Source organism: Manacus candei, unplaced genomic scaffold (assembly GCF_025592945.1).
Source record: "Manacus candei isolate 608988 ecotype Guabito, Panama unplaced genomic scaffold, ASM2559294v1 h1tg000014l, whole genome shotgun sequence".
In the NCBI taxonomy this organism is placed as follows: Eukaryota; Metazoa; Chordata; class Aves; order Passeriformes; family Pipridae; genus Manacus; species Manacus candei.
The window spans coordinates 1,768,493-1,786,849 of NW_026138062.1; the positions used below are offsets into that span (position 1 = coordinate 1,768,493).

An 18,357-nucleotide genomic window follows, 5' to 3' on the forward strand; every position below is an offset into this window, starting at 1 on the left:
AATAAAAGTTTTGCATGTATGGATGAAAGTCCAGGCTTTCTATGTCTAAGAGGGCCTAGGTAAAATGTATCTCGTTTGTTAAATTATGAGCAGAGACACACAGATTCTCTGCATATTGAGTCATTTATCCCTGTGACCTCTCTGCTCTTCAGTGTTTTATATACTTCACACTGTTTGTATCCTGGTAGGAAGTCAAGATGATGACTTCCTCAGTCAACCACAGCTCCTTTATGCGTAAATGGCAGCTACCTGTGTTGAGAACCTTTGAAAGTCTGTCCACAATTATAATTTCCCAGATTGGCTCTGTTTTTCTGTAAATCCAGCAGGGTAGCTGAAGTTGTATGTCTCAGCTACATTTAGGTAAGCACCATTTACAAAGCTACCTCCAGGAATCTTCCTTTGTGTAGAATCTAGAATAAGAAAGTAAACATTAAGTCTCTGAATTGTCTTGCAATGGTACTTTCTTTGCTTCCTGTGCAGAAGCACCTTTTCAGGTTGTACTGAATTTTGCCCTGAATCTTGAAGATAAACACGTTGTATTAGTCCATGCTGAATGATAATGTTTGTACAAGAGCAGAATTCATACATGTTGTTCCTTTGTTCGCTTGAAAATATTTTAGTTGCTTATTGTTCATAACAAATAATGATGCCTAGTTTAAATGAAGTCTCAAGCAGTTTCTGCTGATGTAATAGAGCATGCAATGCATTTTTTATTATAATGGATGTTCTTTTGGTACTCACTAACCTTTGTATGGAAACAAAAATATTTCTGCCACTTATCCCAAGAGAAAAATAATGAATATGAAAATGGTAAAGCTGCATTTATATGTGAAACAGCAAAAAGAAGAACTATGCATGTTAGCATTAGATTTATGTTTAATTTTCATTATCTACTTTAAACTACCCATCAAAAAGAGGTACCTACCCCTGAACTGTTTTAGAATAAGGGTGGGGTTTATCTCATCTAAGATAAAAGAAATCTTGACAATCTTAGGTTAATGGTTTGACTCGATGATCTTAGAGGTCTTTTCCAACCTAAATTATTCTATGAATCTATAAACAATTTACCTAAACCTTCTTACCTAAACTAGAGCATCTTCTCAAAGCTAGTAATTTAGCTGATGTGTATTGAGATAGCAGTCCAGAACCTGTTCTCTGTCCCTAAAGCTGGCTAAGTGGCACAGCCTGGCTTCTATGTACAGCTAAGTTATTTTCCCTCCCTAAAACTACTACCATTTAAATAGAAAGTGTCCATACTGCCTATAGGGAATGTCCCCAGCTAGGGTAAGCCCCAAACTGTGCTCAAGCATGATAAGAGGCCAAAACCGTGTAGTCAGTCTTGGTAACAGTATCGACAGTCTTACTCCAGTTCTTAGGCCCATACCCCAGTAGATTACTGGTGTAGATGTAGCCTTAAACTGTCTCTACATTCAGTGAAGGAGTTACCCTGAGGTAATAGTCTATCTTGTTTGTCTTACTTATATGTTAGTATAGGGTGAGTCAGTATCTGGGGATACCTTTTTCATTTAAATATAAGTGCCTAAATGATTGTACAATTTACTTCACATTTGGACAACTATAATTAACTAAGATGAATACCATCATGGATGCTATGGCCTAGATTCATCCTGCCTAACATTGGGAATCAGACATCTGATTTAAAGAACATACTGGATTCAAGTTGCCTAGTTAGTCAATGGGAAAAGATAAACATGTGTGAAATATATAGCCAACCCAAGACCTGAACTGGTCTCTACACATCTGGTCACTTTTGGCTATAAAACAGACCTTAACTAAGTTAATTCAGGTAGGTACCTCAGTCTAAAAGCAAGAAGGTTGAATCTTGTCTGGTAAGCACATGCCTGGGGCCCTGATTACGAACACTGACTGCACAGAATCTTGGATCACCTGTTTTTTTAAATTATATAATGCTTGCCACTGCAGAGGGAAAAATATTTGTAAATATGGCTTAAGTGTAATCCATGTAGCAATGTTTACCAGTCTGTAGGCAGTATGAAGTAATAGCTCTGAAAAATTTGTCTTATTTATCTCAGTTGATCAAAGGAAAACTCTCGGAAAATTTGGATTTCTGTCCTCTTTTAGATAAATAGACTACATCTTAGTCAAGTTTTGCTAGGTAAGTTTTGCACTATGGGAATTGGAATCATATCCTGTCAGCAGGATTTTTTCCTGAAGAACTGATAGGAGCTAGAAGGAAGCTATTAAAAACCCCCCATTTGTGAAACCTTACTCAATATCTGTTAAATTTTGAAGACTTCATGCAAAAATGAAGAAAAAATTATCTAAATGAACAATTGGGAAATAGCAGGCGCAGCACCAAATTGTATTACACACAGCATATAAACCTGATGACAGAGAAATGTTGCTTATAAGAAAAACAGATCTTATGCGTATAAGAAATATATGTAATCTTGTTCCTCCATCTGCTAGGAACTTTTTCAGTTTATTTTACCTTTATCATTATCAACAATGCAGTCTCTGCTCTGAATACCAGCACCACCATAATCATAGTTTTTGGTATATTTTACTGAAAATTCCCCATGGCAGTGCAGAATGTGATTAAAATCAATTGGGGTTCTGTTTTACAGTACCCACATGGGAGAATTTTTTATTACTTGCAATGTACCCTTTTATATACATGAGCCCAAAGGGCAGAATTCACTACTGGTACATCTAACCAGTTGCCTAAAAGAGGACAAGAGAGCAAGCTTAAGCATTGACCACTTGTCTGTGCGTGCTGCTTAACTCTTCCCTCACTGCTGGCTCTCTCCTCTAGCTCCTCCTACTTTCTTGCAGAGAATACTTTGATGTAGTTCAGAGAATATTTTAATTGAGGGACTGCTTTCAAAGAAAGCAGAGACAAGGTTTCACCAGGTTGGACTCTAAGACAAACAGTAATGCTCTCCCACCTCCTACCAAACTGCCTCCCAAAGTAGGCACTACACAACCCAAATGTCATCCTATGGAGGTGCTGCACAAGAGAATTGCTCATAAAATCTCACATGTTGTTTTAGATACCTTGAACAACTGGAAAACCTGTGGAAAAATAACTGATGTAATTATGTCTCAGGGCCTAGAAGAACCAAGAGCCAAATAGTACAGCCTACCCATATGCATATCTTCTTTAAGTATAGCTCATTCGTGTCCAAAAATTTTCCTGATCCATAGGATTTGAGAATAATAACAGAAAGGAAAAAAAGTAGTTTGTTTGGTCTGCCTTTCTGATTTTTAGTTCTTTAATTTACATATCATTTTATGCTAATTACTTGGATTTCATTCAAAGCTCCTTTTGAAAAGCCAAAGGTGATGGCAATTCTGAGAATCTGGATCGGTAAAAAATTATGCAAAGCTGTTGGTTGGGTGCTGGTATCAGTTTATAATGTCTTTCATCCATGTGCACTTTTGTTTTCAATGTTTGGTGTTGGAGCACGTAGCATATCTTGCTAAGCATGCAGTGCAGATACTGTATAGTCATTTTATTCTTCAAATAGAGCCCCTAAAGGAGATTTGCAGTGAAAAATGTTGTTATTTAGTTGTGCACTATAATATACCAAACAATATTAATTTAAAACTATCCACAAGTGACTCCCCCTGAACTTTCACAAAAGGTTTGAACTTTTCAGTCACCATGAAATTATTCTGGGCAGCTGGCCAGTTCCTAAGTAGGCTTTGTGTACATCAGTAGCAAAGCTTTTAATTTGGAACATGATTGATCTCAGCCTGTTTTGAAAACTGTCAACTAAAATGAAAGAGTTAGAGTATTGCTGCAAATTTTTATAATCATTTGATTTCATTGAAATATTTACAGAGCGTTTAAGTGAATTTCACATACATTTGCCACCATCTGAAAACTACATCTGTCACTCTTTGAGTTTTGCACATTACTGGCTCTTCTTCCATTATCAGAACTAAATGAATACAGAACAAAACAAAAAGTTAGGAATGGTAGGTCTTATCCCTTTGGATATGGTTAATTCTGTTTCTCACCAAACTGTCAATATCTTAGAGACTCGATGACTATGTTAAATTTGAGCTTTTGGTTTCTTTTGCCCAGATCAATACTTTTGAGGATGTTTCTGTGTCTAAATGCAAATTGGTGATATTGAGAGTTACTGACCTTAGTTTACCCTTTGAACTGTCCAAGTGATCTTGTTCATATTACCAGACCCTGAAGCACTTCTACCTTTCAGTCTGTCAGCTCCCACCTGAGTCCATCATGAGACTTTTGCATGTGCAGACATTTCTCACATCCTGCTTCCACAGAAGAGGATGTCAGCTGGAGGGCATATGTGATACTGCCCTGCATTCACCTGAAGATCTGAAATTCACTGCGCATGTCTCTTCTGCTGAACACAGGGAAAGACTGGGGAAATGCATCTCTCCTAATCAGGTCCTGCTTCTTGTCTCATTCCAATTCTTTAGTGATTTTTCAGCAACTCCACTCACTGCTATCAAAGGTATTGCAATATGCACTTTAAGAGAACTCACTAATTTCACCTTGACCACATTTACAGTGATTGCTATCTGGGTGACTATAGTGCTACAATGTTTTAAGATAAAAAAAAGTAAGAACCATCATTTATTACCTTACTCTCAAAGTTCTAGATAACAGTGTATACTGGGTGGTTCAAGTACTGTAATACATTTGTGATACATAGATGAGAATGCTTTAGTACCTGGCAGAGGTGGGATGGTGTGTGAATAGTCTGGTGCTGTGGCTTTTCTGACCTGGTAGGACTAGTGTGATTACACAGGAGACACTGGCTTCATTACAGAAAGGATACTCTCTCCAGCAGGGCAGTGATTGCTTTTCAGACCATCCTAGCACAATTGTCTGACCACAGCCAGGGTACCTCTGTGCAAAAAAGATAATCCTGACCCTTTTCCTCATTGACAGTCATTACCTGCTGTCTCTTTTATTGCACTCTGCCTTTCCCGGTCTTCCACTTTCACCACCATTCATCATACTGTGTGTATTTAGGACAACCACTTACAGATTCTTTTAATTTTTAAGGGCTAAGATGTTGATTATACTAAAGCTGATTTTGGTAATCATGTTTTTGTAAGCAAGCCTTGAAGTCACAAAAAAATTTACAACTGAAGCTGCAATGACTAATGTGGATGAGACTGTACTATGTAAGACCTGGGCTGTGCCATCGGAGAGAATTGGCACAACAAAGCAGTTGCTGTGGCTGCTGCGTGTACAGTGTGCAGGTCAGAGAGGTTTGCTTCAGAACAGATTCAGTCTCACATTGGACTATGTGCCCCATCACACATGGAGTTCAAGGCCACCCTAAGGACCAGCCACTGGTTGTGATCCTTAAGCCTGGACTGCATTTTTTATGTAACCAAGCTGGAGCCTGTGGTTTTGTTTCCTCCAAGAAGAATCTGGTTTACTTACCAACACAGCTCATAAACTGAACCAGAAAACACATGCTGATGATTCAAACTTCAAACTGCTCCAGACCAAATGGAGACATGCCCATAATGCCTTTCTGTGAGAGACAAATAGTACAAATCTTCTTATTCCTGTAAGTCTGCCTTTCTCACAGCTGTCTTTTGTATTGATCTGAGACAATTATGTGAACAGATCAGGGAGAACTTGGTTTTTAGACACTTGTTCAAATGACCACAGGAATCCTAAATTAAAATATCCTCTCTGACACTCCTCACCATTTATGTACTATTTGGGTACAGGTTTAGAGCAGACAGTTTTACTATATGTGTGTGCCACTAAATCTGCTCCTCCAAACTCAAGCATCATGGCAGTAGCAGACATAGACACAAATTCCTTCAATGGCTTTACAGACGTAGATCTTTTCCACCATCCACAAGAGAATTCAGCCAGGCCAGGATGACAAAATATTGTTGAACCATTCCCAGTAGGCTCTTGGGGCTGGAGATTGAGGGCCATGCAGAGCAAATCAGGCCAGTGTACCAATAGGAAGAGTAATAAATAAAACCTAAAAATCATAGAGAAAAATGTCCTAATATTTTGTATGTGTTTATTGGGTTATTTGGGTCTAGCTGTTACTAGAAACTCTGCACTATCATATGCACTATCATAACCTCATTTCACCATAATCCTGTACCTTTAAAAATATGTGATTGTTATGTGTTAAAGAAAGTTGAAATATAAAGGTTTTAAGCAGCAATACAAAACTGGATGTATGTCATGTGGAGCAATAATTACACCTTAAGTGCATGGAGAAGAACTTAGTGAAGCTAAATGCCTCATGCTCCCCAATATGTAATATTATCACAGCATGAGTAATTGGAGATATTCTATAGAACTGCTTTGACTTTAAGTTATTTTAAAGCCTATCTTGAATCATTCTCCTGTTGCCTTGTTTACCTTTTGAATTACACAGTTTCCTGCTTTCAAGTTCTCCCTGATCTGTTCTGCACTAAGACTTCAGACAACATTGCAATGGTCTCTGTTCTATATACACTGACTTCTGCAAACAGGAGTTCATAGCTGTAAGTGACATTGTCCATGCCAAAATACGCATATTTATGCAGTGTCTTCTTATTAAAAAATCAAGTGTCAGAAACTGGAAACCTTTTTTTTTTCTTCTAGAAATAGTCCCTTCCTTAAGCTTTTCAACAGTACAGTTTTGCAGAGAAGCCTGGTTTCCTTGTGAGTGATTTCTTGCAGCAATACTCTGGCATTTCGGGGGTTCTGAGTGGTCTGAATTTGAAATGATGAGGCACTCCCCTCCAGAGATCTGTCTGAACACTCAGAGATTTCCCCATAAGACTAGAAATCTTTATTCTCATCCTAGAAATTCTCTTTCTAAATTTCATCCTCTCATTCCTTTGTTGGGTATACACTGTTATATTCTTGAAATAATTTGTTTTCAAATATTTCTTATATAAATTTACATCTCCCCTGCCCTTACTTTATTATCCATTATTGCAGATGTGGAATAAATTTTATAAATAGTTTTTCTCTCCTTTTTTCTCCCTTGCCCCAATTAGTTTATGTAGCACTCTCCTGGTTTTCGTGCCTCTCTTCAGCACTATTTTGGCTTGTGAGTATGAAAATGGTAAAATGGTATTTAGAAATTTATGCATACCCTGATATGGTCTCTTTAAAGCAGCACAGAGAGGAGCTGTGGACTTCTGTACCATTTTTCATACCTCTGTAATATCTACCCAACAGAGCTTGGTTGTGAGTATAGCCTTTGGCAGGTAATGTAATTGGTGCCCAAATTGACCTTTTGATGCTATATGGAAGTTCAATTCTTGTTTAGCTTCTACTCCTATTCTTTATCTAGAATTTTTTCAGTCTGTTACTTCCTGACGCTGTTTCTAAATTCATCCTTTTCCTTGTCCAACATGGTATTTGTAACTCTTCACATTTTAATACCAAGTGGGTGTTAATGTCATCATTTATTCCTTTTAAGGATCATTAATAAAGCAATGAAACAGGACTGGACACAATACAGATATATGCAATATTCCCCTTTTATTCTGACTCAGTGCTTCACCATTAATTAGTCTTTGTAGCTCTTCAGTTTTCAGCTACATGACAACTTGCATCCAACCAAATATGAATTGATTTTCATTTTAAGCTGTCCTGTGGCTGGAAGTGATGATGTTGCTGATAGCATGACAGTGCAGCAGAGCGGTTGTTCTTCTATAGCATGCTGTGGGAGCATGCATTTCGGTAGGCAGGGCAAATGAGAGTTAAAACTCTGTTCAACTTTCTGGGCAATTGCCCCTGGTAAAAATCTATAGCTGATGTCTATCAGCAGTATTTTCTGCAGGGTGCTGATGGTGAAAATCTCTGCTAAAATATAAGCTTCTAATCCTTTGCTCACAAGCAGGGGTGAAAAGGAGAATTGAAATTTCATTTAGATATATTCTTGTTGAAATAGCATACAATACACATACAGTTTAAAATAAATGTGAAAATTAATTTCACTGCTTCTTTTTGACATGGTATTTTGTTGAAATGACACAACTGAATTGCTACATAAGGTAGTCAGAATTCAGGAATCATATGTCTGTAGCATATCTTTTTTATCTTATATCATTTGATTTAGCCATCATCTGTCCACACAGATAGATGCATCTGCCTTTTCTGTACTTGGATGTGTGATGTTCCATGGAATACCTGTTTGTGGATAGTTACAAATCCGAAATTTTTTATGTGATGTGCTGCAGCTCAGTATTGCTGATGTAGATGGATTCTTTTGAGTTCTTTATTATTGCTTATAATACTCATCTAAATGTGATTTTCCTGTTATTTTTGTATTCTGAGAGCTGGATTCCTTTAAAATTTCTGCCTTTTAAAGTGCTGTGTTGTCCTTGAATATCAAAGAGCTGTCAACGTATACAAAAAGATATGCCTAATAAGAAAAGATCATGCGTGTTTATTTGCTTGATAAAGTGTTAGGGATCTGTGAAGAAAATGTAGAAATAGGCATATTGAATAGGACACTAATATGCTTTGTATTTTAAAATTAAAATTATTTACAATCCTCACATTTTGTGTCTTTCAGTTAAAAGCATGGTATTGTTATGTATTTGTCTTTTTCTAGCACAAGAAGACCAAAAAACTCGTATATCAAATTTACCCTCCACAGGTCTTTGCTGCCATCTTCTGTTTCTTAAAATGATTGCCATTATTATTTGGATTCTGAAAAATAAGAGTGGTATATTATGGAGTAAAATTTCTCTTTATGTCATTTGTTTTATTTCCCTGTTTTCAGCTAAAGCAAAGTGAAGCTAATGCAGACACAAAGGAGAAGCTTCCATTGCGTCTACGCATCTTTGAAAAATTTCCAAACAGGCCACAAATGGTGAAAATCTCCAAGCTTCCTTCAGATTTCACAGTTCCAAAAATAAGGTATTGAAATATTTCCTTTGCTACTATGCTGTAAACTTTTCTGGGGCCACATAGCACCCAAAATATTTAACATTTTTTCTTGTGGGTTAGTCAGATAGTTCAGAAAATCAGAAATTAAATAGAATTAACATAGGCATTCAAAAGATGTGACATTTTGGGTTTACCTTTTTTTACGTTTGGGGAGAAAAAAATCCTAGCACTCCTGACAACAAGCAGCTAGACTGACCAAAACTGACACAAGTACAATATAATTGAAAAGTGTGTTGTTTCTCCGCTCCCATTTGGATTTTAGATTCTTGCTCACATGAACAACTAGCAGTTGGTTTTTAGACAACTAGGAGGTTTTTAGAGATAGGGTGAATTGGCAGCAAATATTAGAGGGGATAACATAGACCATCCAATACCAGTTACTTTGTGATGACCTCATCCCTTCTTTGTATTTGCATAGTTATCACTTTTCTATAAGACTCACCTTAACAAAGGATCAGACCCTCAGTTATCTATTAGATGATTCTTTTACTGTGAGGGTGGCGAGGCACTAGAACAGTTTGCCCAGAGAAGTTTTGGATGCCCCATCCTTGGAAGTGTTGAAGATCAGGTTTAATGGTGCTCTGAGCAGCCTGGTCTAGTGGAAGGTGTCCCTGCCCATGGCAGGGAGGTGGAACAAGATGATCTTTAAACTCCCTTCCAACCCAAACCATTCAGTTACAGTACAATTATTTTTGCTTGAAGTCAAAAAAAGCTTACATAAAGGACTGCTCTAGCATATACAGGCTGCAAAGTTTGTTGAAACAGCACAGGCTGGCTAAACAGGTCCTCTGGCCATGCCCATTCTAATATCCTCAATAATTACATGCTGGGAGAAAGGATGATGTGAAAGATTGCTGCCATCTTTCTGAGTCTCCTGAGATTACATTTGTTTTGATTAAAGTCACAAGAAAGGTAAGGCAACTGGTTTGTCCTGTTTGTAGTATCTTAGCTGAATGAAAGGAAGAGTCAGGAAAAACACCTTGAGGAAAAACCTCAAGGAAGCAATCACAGATATTTTGCTTTTAGTATCAAAATACTCTTTGTTTATATATGGAGGGCATTCTTCTACTAGTCTTAGTCTTTTTTGGGTATTTCTTTCCAGCTTTGTTTTCCCTAACGTACTCTATACTACTTCGTAATCATACTAACTACTGAAACAGACTTCAAAGTAGCACTAGCAAATCATATCTTTAAATCTGAAGTTATTGCACCATATAGAAATATCTCTCCAGAGTAAAATTAGTTTTGACATAGTCAGTTTACACTGAAAAGAGGCAACTCTACTGAACTTAAAGTACAGCAAAATGAATGTACATTTGTTGTAAACAGAAATGCTTCTGCATTTTAAACATGACATATGTGAGGCACAGAATTGCTGAAGCACCCTAATACTGGCATTCAAAGCAGTTATATGAACAGATGTTGTTTGAAATCTTCAAGAAAGAATTTCACACAGAGAGTATGTTTCCTTTGGGTTATATCACAATTTGATTTACAGTCAAGTAACAACTTGCTGTTTAATGAGCTCAAAAGAGCTGAAAACTGCAAAAGGCACTTGAAATATTTAGCATTTATATTGGTAAATAAATAAATAATAAAAGCAATATAATTATTTTCCTTGAATGTACACACAAGTGACCTACCTCTCAATTCACTTGTGGATTTCTTTAATAAATGAAGTATTATCAGTTGTTCTGGCACTCTGTTCATTTATAAATCTATAGTCCAGTACAACTTTTTCTCCGAAGTTTATCCATCTTAGCACTAGTGGGTTGTGACATCATATGGAAAACCAAATATTAACTCTTCCTGGGGTTTTAATGCATCAATATCTTCTTTGTTCACAAGGGAAAGTTTTATGAAGCAGTTTATTGATCGTCAGCAACAAGATACCAGCTGTTTGCTGCGAAGACTTCCTTCAGCATCTTCTTCCTCGTGCGACCACTCTAAAAGATCGGCAATTGAAGAAAACAAATATATTGATCAAAAGGTAAATCAGGAGTACAGGGCAGTGTATGTCTTTCCTTGAGTATTGTGGGGAAAGACTTCAGATTATTCATAGCTACATAAAAGATAAATACAAACTAGGATGACTGAACACAGGTTAAAGGGCTATATTTAATTTAGCCTACAACAGACATCATAGATATGTCTGTTAAATTTTCCCATCTCCTTTGAGTTCAAAATTCAAGATTTGATACATTATTTTATTTAATGCATGCATCTTCTGAAGCTATTTTTTGAAGTAGTTTTGCTGTTAATCACTGAGAAGCTAGTGGACAATTAAAGTTTCTGAATATAATTTTTGAGTGCCTCGATACTATTACAACATTGAAAACACACAGCACTGAAGCAAGGTCTCTGTGTAATCACTGAAGATGAGTAAAAATTTTTAATAATTGTACTAATTATTTAGAGGACATTAACCTAAGCCTGAGAATCACTAGAAAACAGATGCTGAACACATATTTGATACCCATTTTTCTAAATGCTGCTACTCTCCCAGTCAGACTGACATGGTATTTGAAAAATACCAAAACTGCTCGGAATGATGACGATGATGATGATGTAACATAACTAAATGTATGTGATTTCTGACACCTTACAAAACTACAGGAGCAGAAAAAAAATTTCATGTGCATCCTGGAAGATATTGGCTTCCCTGATTTCTAGTGGCATCTAGAGTGAAATCTGTCCTTGATCACTTGTAGTATTGTGCAGCTTAGTGACATTTGAACAGATAAAAGTACTCTCAGTATTATTACAGGGTGCTGTGTTTTTTAGATATGTTTTAAGTTACAGAATCATATACAAGAAAAGAGTCTATGTGTTGCAGTTACACATTATAACTGACTTTCCTAAAGTGTGGTTTGCAACCATAACTCAGAACAGCATTCATAAAGGCAGGAAGCAGACCTGGAGAAAAGATTACTCTTCTGATAATGAATGAAAATAGTCAATTTTCAAGCTACTGTTAATTGCCTTCCCTAGTTTGGTGCAAGAAGACATTCCTGTGGCCGATGTATTCTATGGCATCGGTAAGCCAAAGCTGAACAGCATGACCTGAGAGGGAGGTCTGTGGCAAAATCAGTCCAAGAAGGCCATAGGAAGGAATCAAGCCTAAATGGTCATCATCTGTTTTAACAAGCACAGAATCAAAATTGGATAAGTTATTAAATGACAAGCCTAGGGGTTAGTAGAACTATGCTAAACATCACTGATAATGGAGCTCAAACACTATGTCAGGGAAATCAAAATACATTTTTACCACATAATGAAGAGATGAACAAAGTTGTTTCAGACACACAGGTAAGTCCATAGTGTGCAACACAGAGCGGTGCAATAATGCAGTAGATCTGTTTACATGAGTATAGTTTAGGTATTTTAAGTTGCAACTTAATTCCTTATTCCTGCTGTTCACAAAAGTGAACTGTTTTTATGTTTGAAGACAGTTGAATACATGGTACTGTTTATTCAGTGAGATCTTGCAATATGAAAACAGAATGTTGGATTCTTTTCAAATATTCACTTCAAGAGCAGATATGCATGATCTGACGTTCATTTTTTAATTGAAGTAAGCATTTGGAAATTGGTTTTGTACTATTAAACCTGCTTTAAGCACATACTGTAGGATTCTCATGCCTCAAGGATAGAAACAATGAGGAGTAATATTTCAGGTAAATGTAGCTTAAAACAAGGTATTTACACATCCCTATTAAGAGGAGAAAGTACTAGGAAGGATTTGTGAAAGTAATTACTCTGCCTTTCTATAGTTACAGTTGCCAAGGCAACCTCACTTTTGTATGAACAAATCTTGTTAAAAATATCCTTAAAACATGCTTGGAATGATTGGTTTGCTTGAGTATAAACTCTACATACATACTTTACTTTTCTTCGTAGAAAAAGAAACCCAACAAAACATTTTACTAATCTCAATGCCTAGTAGGATGCATTTTCACTGCTCCTGATAGCAGGAGGATAGCTTCAGAGACTTTTCACATCTTTTTTCCATTGTAGTTGATGAAAAAAAATGTGGAATCAAAAGGTAAGATCCTGCTGGCAGATTGGACTCTTCTTCCTTTGTAATGCCTGAACTGTGGCTAATTCTTGAGTTGCCCCTGGACTTAAGTCAGTGTTTCTATGTTCGACACCTGCTGAAGGGATAGGAAGTACTTAATCCATACATTCCTTTATTTTTCCCTTATTTCCATTTCAGCAACATTTTTTCTTCCTTTCTCTAAAAACCTACCACTATATATATATGTATGTATATATATATACAGTGTTGTTTTTGTGTTCAGAATCAATCTGATCCATAATTTGTGATGATCAATAGAGCAGATCTTATATATGTTCTCTTATATAATGGATGTAGTGAGGTTTTTTCAGTATTATAACTATCCACCTCCTTTAAAAGTTGTTTTAAGTTGTAAAAGGTGAGGAGATTTTCACTGAATTCTTTCTTCTTTTTTTAAGGTATTTTACCTTCTCAAAAAATTGAAAAAAATATATAGTTGTGTATATTACTATAACTATGACTACAATCAGTTTAAAATTATATTCATCTATGCCAAATCAAAAGAACAGCTTTGGAAAACAGATTTCTTTGCTGTACTCCTCTTTTTCTAGTCAAGTCTGTGAGTTCCAGCACTTTTTCTAACTCTTTAAAATTTTTAAACTATTATGAATGTAATAAGCTAACCAAACACTAACATAAGAAATCACCTATAGATACCTAAATGCCTTTTCCCTTTATACATCCCCTAAGAGTTCACTCTCAGTATGTGTTGTCTGAGTGGATGTGTATATACAAATTGTACAATGCTTCTGCCTCCAGTGTTGGCTACATCTGGGCTTTCTCAGATACAGATGCTTGATAGGCAGCTTAGCCCAATGCTTTGTTTGAGTTATTTAATATTATCTGTGACATTTTGTGTGTAAAACTGGGGTTCTCTGGGGTTCTCTGAACTTAACACTGCTGGAAATGCAGGATGTTCATTTTTTGCTCTGCACTTGAGGTCCTGCAGAGCAAATTTTCTTAAACTCATTGATCTTGCCACAGACCTCCTCCACTGTGTGCTGATCTAGTTTGTCCTGATATGGTCTGCAGGCCGTTAATTGAAAATTATTCACAGTATGCTGTGAATTTCCTTAGATAACCAATATTTCAGTTAATTCTGGACAGAAGAACTGGATGAAGTATGGAAACATATAATTTTAGTGTGAGTGGGTGGATGAGAAGAAAGCAAGTTGGCAGAAGATAAGGATGTCTCCCTGTGGTGACTTTCACAAGAGACTGAGGGATAGTTGCAGCAAGTTTCAGGGAACGAAGAACTAAACAAACCCTGAGATTTACAACAAATAAGGTGTCCAGTAAAATACATCTGAGTTGGCTGTAGAGCATTGGCCTTGCCTTCTTAACTTCAAGAGTAGAATCAGAGGGGCACAGAGACACTTCAGGGTGCTTTCCTAAGAGACATACAACTTTTAGGAAGCCTTGCAGAAAATTATTGTGAGAAGGACACTTCTGAACTTGTTACTTATCTTTGGCCACAAAACATAGCACATGGCTGTTAAATTAAAAGTCAAAACTGAGAGGCTCATGAGACAAACTTTGAAAATGCCTATGGCTCAATAGGTACAGATAACCCATGTATATGTTTACAGCAGTAGCACAGCAAGATTGAATTACAAAAGAAAGCAGAAGAGCCTTTGATATATACATGTATTTTATAGTTCAGACTTTGAGCATCTCCCATTTAATTGGAGGAATATAAGCAAACCAGATCCCTTATTTCTCCATGTGTAAGAGTAATTGCATAGTAACAAACATAATTTCTCTTTTCTCTCCTATTTATCATCTTGTTTCCTTTCTGATTCCTTTCACATGTATGAGTTTTGGCTTTAGTTTTGCAAACATTGAAGTTAATAATAGCCTGTGCAAGTTTTGAACTGGCTTCCCGACAAGTCTCCAAAACTTGACAACAGGGCCTGCTTCCCAGAGAGGGAAGAAAAAAAACGAACCACAGGAAAAAAAACCTGAAAGAAGTTTGAACGAAACAGGATTCTATCAAAAATATATATATTTACAATTACATATATACAATTTGAATATATTATCCACAACAGGGAGCTCCCGAGGCGGAAAAAGGGAAAAGGGAGGGGGAAACAGGGATAAAAAGAAACCTAACAACAAGTATCTCCTACATACACCTGTTAACAGAGAGCTGATGAATAAATATGAAAACGAATTAAATACTTCCCTGAGCTGAAATAGCCTTTCGGCTTTTTTAAAACATGGCTTTTAGTATGAAAGACAGGACGTTCCAAGACATCTTTCAGAAAACCATCAGGTGTGAAGACATACTCATATAACTTGTTTGTATTTTTTCCTTCTTAGAAAAGAACCAAGGGTAGAGTATTTATTCATAAATTCTAATTTTCAGAATTTCTATTTTTTATTGTAATAAGCTTATGTCCCAAGTTAATCAACTTCTCTGAACTTTATTTTGGGCATTCTATTGTGCAAAGCAGAATTTTGGCACAAAAAGTACAATAGCATTCTGTTGCGTTCCTGATTATTCTTTTCTCTAAGTAATTTGAAAGAATAATTTTATCACATTCATTTTGAATATAACAGAAACTAATAAATTTTAATTGCACATGAACTCCAAGTAGAAAGCATTATTTATTTTTAAATACTACTGAATACTACCTTTTTTTCAGAAGTAATTCTTGCAGGACTTTGTTCATAAGTATCAACAAAAATCATTCAAGCTTTTTCTTAATTTACTGAGTATCTGAGTAGAACTCTGTTCTACCATTTCAGTTTCCATATACCACTTGTTAAATAAACATGGCCAAGTCCATCAAGTCTTATCTATTTATGTCATTCAGAGGATAATGCCAAAATCTATCTTGCTGTAACATTCAGAAAAGTCATTGAAACAATCTACCTGCTGGAACAATAATGGCCTATGGATCCAGCATTTTCTTGCTCATTACAGTCATAATATTAAAAGATTTTTGTCCCACATCTGTTCTCATCAGATCTTTCTAATGAAGTTAATATATGTGAATGCAATTATGTTTCAGGTTTACTAAAAATCAGGTGACCTCTTTGTCTGTTTCACATTTTTAAAGATTTTGTTTCTTTTCAGATAAAATGGATATGTAACAATGTTCCCATGTCTAAATAACCAATTTATAGATTTCCTTCTCATTAAGCATTTTACCAAATATTCATTTGTGCTGGTAATGTTTTACTTCTCTGACTATGTTTGCCTTCAGAGCAGAGAAGACACAATTGCAATAGTAACAAGACTCTGTTCTTGTTATGGTCTGTCTCTGACTTCTGATGATTTTAAATTGCTTTGTCACTCTTGCCTTTAAATAGTATGTTCAAAATTCTGCCTGGAAAAGTGCCAATTTTCAATTATATTCTGAGAGAAAGGAGGCAGGGGACTTGATACTTTTCCATTTTCAAAAAGAGCCATAAATCAGCACTACTTTCTGGCATTGCTTTCTACTTCATCAATTTTACACTAAAATATTTAAAGTGTTTGATACAAAGGCTGTGAAGATGCATTTATATACAAAGGGATGATCATATTTCTCCATTTTCTTCAATCAATCAAAATACAGACATGGCAGAATTTTTAGTCCTGTTGTATTTTAACAGAGAAGAGCATGCATTAGTTAGGAGTGAAGGGAGAGGCAATGAGGAACTGGGTTACAGGAAAACTCTTCTCTCTGAGTCTTGTACTCTCCCTTTCCCCACTTCTACCAAGGAATCCAAATCTCCGTCTCCAGACCTTTCAGTCTCTACCACCGATTCACAGAACTCATTCACAAGAACTGGTTAACAACCCTAGTCATGATGGCTTCTTTCTAGGGAACAGAATTATATGCATGTGCTTGTACAACCTGGAGTAATGTTCTTCCTTACTTCCTGCTTGAAAATCCCTGTCTATATCTTCCATTCCCAGTCCAACCCAGCCTGATGGTCCCTTCTTCCCTAGAGCCTCAAGATCCTTAGCTCTAGATGTGGAATGGAGCCTTCTCCTCCATCACTGTGCACCCAGCAGAATAAATGAAAACCCCTTGTCAGCCTGGCCAGGAATCCTCAGTTTCACCCTGCTGTTGGCTACCATAAGTAATCTATCCAGCCTTCTTTACTAGCTTTTCACAGGGTCTCCCTGGCTTCTGCATTGAGTAAAGATAGAAAACAAGGTTGCATTTGCCAAAATAAGCAGAGGGATGGATTGCCTCTCCTACGAGAACAAGATGAAAGAGTCAGGGGTTTTCATCCTGGAGAAGATTCTAGGGAAACTTTACAGCAGCTTTTCAGTAGTTAAAGGGGGCTTATAAGATGAGGACAGACTTTGTTTTGCAAGGGCCCATAGCAGTAGGACAAGGGTTAATGATTTTACACTAAATGAGGGTAGATTCATACCAGATATAAAGAAGAAATTTTTTATTATGACAGTGGTAAAACACTGGAACAGGTTGCCCAGAGAAGTGGTGATTTCCCCATCCTTGAAAACATTCATTGTCAGGTAGAATGGGGCTCTGAGCAACCTGATCTAGTCTACGACGTTGCTGCTCATGGCAGAAGGGTTGGACTAGATGACATTTAAAGGTCCCTTCCAAACCAAAAGAATCTATTTTTTTGTGAAAAATCTACCATTAAACCTCTGAAAGTTAAAAACTCAAGTATACTAAAGGGAAAAAAACCCAAGCATATTATTACAAGACATAAAAGAGAGGGATTCTTCTCCCTCCCCAGAGCTGCTCCCCTGAGATGTGTCTGAGATGGACTGTTATCATCCTCTTTAAGTCTTTGGAGGTTTTATGAGTATGCTAATATTATCCTTGTCCACATTTTCAAACTTAATTGAAAAAGGTTCTTGGTTATGAAAGGACATGTAGATTTTCCAGACCAGTAGTCAGCTAATTAGAAGAACATTGGTTTCCTTAGGAGAGAGGCAGCAATCAAGGTCTAGAAAATGAATTAAGGCTATTTCAGGTCAATGACTCCCAAGATTTAAGGAGATTATGCCCACTTCTCATTCTAGACATCTGATCCAAAGGGACAACCTTTGAGTCCTTGTGGCACTTACCTAAAGCTAGACCACTTTCTTGACTGTTTAGTAAACCTGTTTCTTTTATAGGACAACCTCACAAAGGGTCAGATTTCCACAGTCCAACAGAAAATAGTTAGTTCTACTTTGAGAGAGGGAAATGGATTAGGTGATCTCTAGACACCCCTTGTAATTGCATCCTTTGTGATTCTGTAGGCATTAACCGAAGTTTTCAAAAGAGCTTAAGAAATTCCACACTACCTATAGGATTTAGTCACTTAACCTGCTTAAATTCTTGTGAACATTTTGTTAGGCATCTACCAAAAACTTGCAGTCTGCCCTTCTGTCATTCTTCATGTGACTTTT

The 18,357-nt window shown here is 36.6% G+C and overlaps 1 protein-coding gene across 7 annotated transcripts in view; it reads left to right on the top strand.

Annotated features, from left to right (window-relative positions):
- The window catches only part of NALCN (sodium leak channel, non-selective), a 223,297-nt gene that overhangs the window by 153,456 nt on the left and 51,484 nt on the right, over positions 1 to 18,357 (top strand). For all 7 annotated transcript variants that reach the window (XM_051780569.1, XM_051780575.1, XM_051780576.1 and 4 more), the window contains 2 exons: positions 8,742 to 8,878; positions 10,757 to 10,898. In XM_051780569.1, coding sequence (XP_051636529.1) covers positions 8,742 to 8,878; positions 10,757 to 10,898 — 279 coding nt within the window. The remainder of the gene's footprint in view (positions 1 to 8,741; positions 8,879 to 10,756; positions 10,899 to 18,357) is intronic.